This window comes from Dufourea novaeangliae, unplaced genomic scaffold, assembly GCF_001272555.1.
Source record: "Dufourea novaeangliae isolate 0120121106 unplaced genomic scaffold, ASM127255v1 scaffold46, whole genome shotgun sequence".
In the NCBI taxonomy this organism is placed as follows: Eukaryota; Metazoa; Arthropoda; class Insecta; order Hymenoptera; family Halictidae; genus Dufourea; species Dufourea novaeangliae.
Window position 1 is genome coordinate 422747 of NW_015373926.1, and position 5627 is coordinate 428373.

The 5627-nt window shown below is 36.6% G+C and overlaps 1 protein-coding gene across 1 annotated transcript in view; it reads right to left on the reverse strand.

The window, feature by feature from the left end:
• The window catches only part of LOC107195049, a 30282-nt gene that overhangs the window by 14532 nt on the left and 10123 nt on the right, over nucleotides 1–5627 (reverse strand). Inside the window, exon 6 of the mRNA XM_015584812.1 lies at nucleotides 3999–4220. Coding sequence (XP_015440298.1) covers nucleotides 3999–4220 — 222 coding nt within the window. The remainder of the gene's footprint in view (nucleotides 1–3998; nucleotides 4221–5627) is intronic.

Genomic DNA, 5627 nt, shown 5'->3' on the forward strand with positions numbered 1-5627 from the left:
GAAGAGCTATGCTTATGAAATATACTTCTAAATAATTAATAATTCTAATATGCTTATGAAATATACTTCTAAATTTTATACTCTTATGTCTTATGTCTTATACCATTAATCCCAGAACGGCACTGTTATATTTTTCGTACGTACAATATGACACTATGGGGTCAATTTGCTTCATAATTCTATCAGGTCGGCTCTGCCTGCAAAATCCAAGCCAAATGCAGAAACAAATGACTATAGATTTACAGACAGATTTCGTCACTATCTGCTGCCAATCCGCTTCAAATTTGTATGCAAATAGTTATGTGGGTAACGTTGTTAGGAACACTCTTCTGAGTAACCCTAAAAAGACTTAGCCGTCGCTCGTTTGTTATAAAAAAAAATTATCTGCAAACAAAATTTGCAACATATACCAGTTATTTTAAGCATTGGGAGGCAACTGTCCTTAACGAATTCTGAATTACTTTTTTTCTTGAACTGTCTCTAATCAACTCCGATCAGTATAATGCTTCAGAGTTGGTTAGAGATATTTCAAGAAAAAAAGTAATTCACATTTGGTTAGAGACCGTTTTTTCCAAATATCTCGGAAACTAAGCCGGAGCGATGGATACATATACATTTTACAGGGAAAACTTGTTCAGAATGTTGACCTGGATAACATATTGTTACATGTTACCCGATAGGTAACACGTATTGTATTATGTTAAAGCGAGAGACTTCAGATTAACGGCGTCGTTTTAGTAACGATATCCAAAACAGGTACAACGTAGAGTCGTGGTATGACCGTAGAACAGAAAAGACGTGTCACATGTATAAATAATTCTTCCTTTTTATAAACATTGTCTTTATTTATTTGGAAGCCATGTCGCGCCCACGCAACAATATTTCAAGATTATAGGAATTGATGAGGAGTCTTCTGTTATGAATAATAACCGAAAAATTACTTTTTAATCAAAATCGAGCAACGGCTAAAATTTCTTGGAGGTTACTCGAAAGAGAGTCCTTAACAACATATCTCAAGGTCAAGGTTATCGGAGCTGTATCCCTTAGTCTAGACGTAACTTTTACCATATAACGAAATCTTGTTCCTACAATCGTAATGATTGAAAAACGTTGCACTGTCTTTGTTTAATTTACCCTTTGTTGATACAAAAGCAGCATATGTATATTTTTTATACTGGGTCATCATGAATGAATAAGAGATACATGTGTCCTTTGCGGAAAACGTGATTATTCATTATCTCATTAAAGAAAATATTAATATCTGTGAAATTTCTTCAAGACCTGTACATAGTCACAAATAAAACTTCTATTCAATTTTGTCAGTTGTCTAAGCAAATACCATCACACATTACAGTTTCTTGATTGAAAAAGAAATTTAAAGGAAGAAAATAATACATACGTTGAAAGTGAGCTTCACGAACGTCGACCAATAGCTACTATAAATCCGAAAAATATCAAGTGATTCGAAACATTATATTGACAAGTCAGAAATTTAATGCTTGTAAAATTTAAAATGAAACTAGACTAACAAGCTACAAGCTACAATTATCGTTCAAATCACTAGTCACAATCATTTAACCTTTAATACCTACTATTCGTATTTGCTTTAAGTATAAGACGAATAATAATTCTTTACAAACAGGTACACCCCTTGATCAATTATGATCGTTCAAAATGAAAAAGTCTGACAGACCAATTTTGACAAAAGGCAATTACTACTAAATAATACCTTCTTCAACCATTAAAAAAAATCAATCTAACGTTCTCAAACATTATCGGCGTAATAACAAGATTCCGGTTTATACTTCAAACGTTCTAATACTTTGCAACGAAATTATACAAGAAAAACATATATAAGTAAACTAAGTTGTTTTCTACAATATCTTTAATATTCTAAAAACATGTACAGGATGAATAACATAAAATATTTGCGTTGCGTTTAATGCTACAAGAAAATATGCAAGTAAAAAAGCCCAGTCAACCAAGCTAGCACAGACAGAATTTGTCCAATATCTGTTATAAACGTTTGAAACCAGAATGGCTACAGATTTGATGCAGGATCTGGTATAAACAACCTGCCATCAATCAGCTTCACGATTCTGTCAGGCAGGTTTTGTCTGCAAAACCTAAGCCAAATGCGGCAACAACAGAATCTGCTGCCAACCTGTGCGCAAATTATTTATAGGGAGTATTCATTTCGAAGGAGCGAACATTGTGACGAAAAACATTTCTTTCTCAAACTCACATTTTCATATATTCGAAGATCATCTAAATTTTTTTATACGTACACTATAATATATTCACTGTTAACACGTTAAGCGCGGCGTCAGTCCCTGGGGACTGACAGTGAACTTTTCGTTTGGGCGGCGTCGGTCCGTGGGACCGGCAGTATCAAAGTTAAAAAATAAATGTTGTAATTTTAATGAAGTTTATTAAATCATTCTAACCAAAGATATAGTTTGGCTTTACACGTCTTACAAAAAGTGTAATGTTTATGCGCCATTCCTATAGCCCAGGGATCGGAAAACTTTTAAGACGGAAGAGCCAAACCTGTCCCTTACAACAATTTTAAAATTATTTTGAGAACTATAAATATATTTTTATAAATAAGGAAAATTTAAAGTAACATTATAACAAGTTATAATATTAATTATATCTTTATTAAATGAGGAAACAATTTCAGAAAAATTGTTCGCATTGATTGCATTTGCATTTTTAATTGTACGATACTTCAGAGCCACATGTAAGCAGAGTTGGGCAGAGTTTTATTCGAATAATGTAGAATGAAAAGCAGCAGTATCTAAGGGTGTCGTCCTGAGCTTTAAACAGTTAATGAGATTAAATAATTGTTCGACAAATGTCAATTCATTTATAAAGAAGTACTATTTTATTATAAAAATTGAAAATTCCACGTTCAAACAATTAAAAATGACGAAATACTTTTTTTATCTTTTATTCGTTATTCGAAACTTTTTATCTACATAATGAGTTTGCCCATCTCTGCATGTAAGTACCCAAAGAGCCGCACTTGACTCGCGAGCCGCAGTTTCCGACCCCTGCCATAGCCCAAACGAAAAGTGAAATAAAATCGTCACCGCGATATGTGTTATTTTCTGTTTATACTCTAACCAACATTCGTCGAGTGATCACCACCACGCCGGCACGCCGCCTGAACGGAAAGCCCAGCAAAATCGGTTCCACGCTTAACGTATTAAGTATCCTTCAGATGACCGCAGATAGTTTATGAACGAAAGAAAATCATGTATACTGTTCTGCTATTTCAATAAAAATTCTGTAATAAGTGTGCACATCATCACTGTATGTTCAATTATTGTTTTATGAAAAGTACTCATACATGGACGATTTTGTTTTATAATTGGCTACGATATTACCATTATGAAAAAATGTCAGAAAGTATAACATTAAGAACACTATAACTCTTCGATAATTCATATCTGTATACTACGTCTACGTACACCCACGAGCAAACTCGGCTTCCGCTAGGGGAAAAGTGGCGCAGAAGAAACGTCTCCTTATCACTTCGTAAGTTTATTTCAAGTACTGAAATAAATATTAAACCGAATGTTAATTTGATACAAATTTCAGTAATTCCCGATACCAAGTGGTAGGAAGTTCTTCTTCCACGCCACATTTTCCCCTAGTGGAAGCCGAGTTTGCTCGTGAGGGTACCCTCGCGTGCAACCTCGGCTTCCGCTAGGTGAAAAAGTGATGTAAGGGAAAGACCTCCTGCCACTTGGTCTTGGAGGTACCGAAATTTATGACAAATTAACATTCGGTATAACATTTTTTTTAGTATTTGAAATAAATTTATCAAGCGGTAAAAGGTCCCTACCCCTACATTGCTTTTTCCCCTAGTTGAAGCCGAGTTTGCTCGTGAGAGTACATATTTTTATTCTATTATGTAAAATGCATGCATAATAAAGACAGCAAAATTATTATGAGTATTAATATTATTATTATGTGTTGAAAAGTTTAACCTTGTAAAATTCAGAAATACGGATCCTATTCTCGAAAATATGTCTCTGAACACGTTGAATAACTTCCATTAAAGGCATGGTATCTTTGGTTTCCTTCATCACTGGATGGAACACTATTTGCTTCCCAAACACTTTACTGGGTATCAATTTACCTATTTCCGGTCGCGGTAGTTTCGGTAGCTCTGCTGTTATTATTCGACCAGGGAACTGATCCAGTATTTCCTTGCAAATAGATTAGAAAAACAATTCATCACGATTCCATAAGAAATAAAAGATTTAGCTCTGGGTTAAATGCAAATACATAAATGTCTTGATAAGTGTGAATGCCTCGGTTCCGCGGAGTCACCGGAAGCCGCCGCGACGCGCCGGGCAAAAAATTATACACTTGACTGATTCCGCGGCCCCCTTCCTCAGTGGTGGGGATGACGACTTCACACTTATCGTGGGCAAACCGGCTTACACTTATCAAGACATTTCTGTAATTGTAACACAGCCCATTAATTTTGTTTCAATCCTTTGTACCCTACGCATAATAAACTCAACATTCTATTCCAACAATTGATGAAGGAAATATAAATTATAAAAATTTATGTCGCAGTTCTTAACATTGGAAAGGTACATTAACGTATTATGCTTTCAATTGAGAATCAAAGAACGATAATGCCCTAAAAGCCCTAAAAAAAGGGTATAGCTGAAGAAAGGGGCGAAAAGTGCCCTCAGATCGAATTGAACTTGGAATGGACCATTCGATAGGTCACCAAGAAAAAACAATCTGTTCCAGTTTGCAACTCTTTATCTCAACCAGGAGGGTGAATAACAAGGAAAATTTAAATTATCGGTTTTTCTTCTATTTTCCCTATTTAATGACATGCAAAAACTGTGTCAAAAACTTGATAAGTGGTACTTACGGGCCACGTGTTACAGAATACTTTCCGTCTTTTTGGTTGAGAATCCTAGTTTCGTAAAATATTAAAAACAATAAAAAATTCTGAAAAATACGGGTCTCTTATTAAAGTTTTAAAGCGACTAGATTTGTATAATTACAGTAACGACATATTATCATAAGTATTGTCCTCAATTTTTTGCAATTATTTTGGTATGATACGACGAATATAGTTGCAAACATCAAAAATCGATTTTTTCAACGTTTTTTCCATGAAAAAGTAACTTTTACTTTGAATGTTTGTATTTCCTTTAGGCTACGGTTACACTGGACGCGTATTCGCACGACTAGCCCGTCGTCCGTATACAGCTAGTGATGGGTCTCGGTTAGGTATGGGTTTGTACAAAGGATGCGGTCTCCCGGGGGCGGGTGGCGTTGGCCGTGAGCCTTGACGTGGCCAACGCCTTCAACACCCTCCGCTGGGATGCGATACGCGGGGCGCTCCGTGAACACGGAGTGTCCCCGTATCTGCAGGCCGTGATCCGGGATTATCTCGCGGACAGAGAGGTAGAGTACCCCCGTTGTGGGGGTACTATGGTACGACGAAGGGTCCGCCGAGGGGTGCCCCAGGGGTCCGTATTGGGCCCACTTCTGTGGAACCTGGGGTACAACTCGGTGCTGTGCGGGCCCCTCCCACCCGGTGTGCGTGTCGTCTGCTATGCGGACGACACGCTCATCATCGGTGT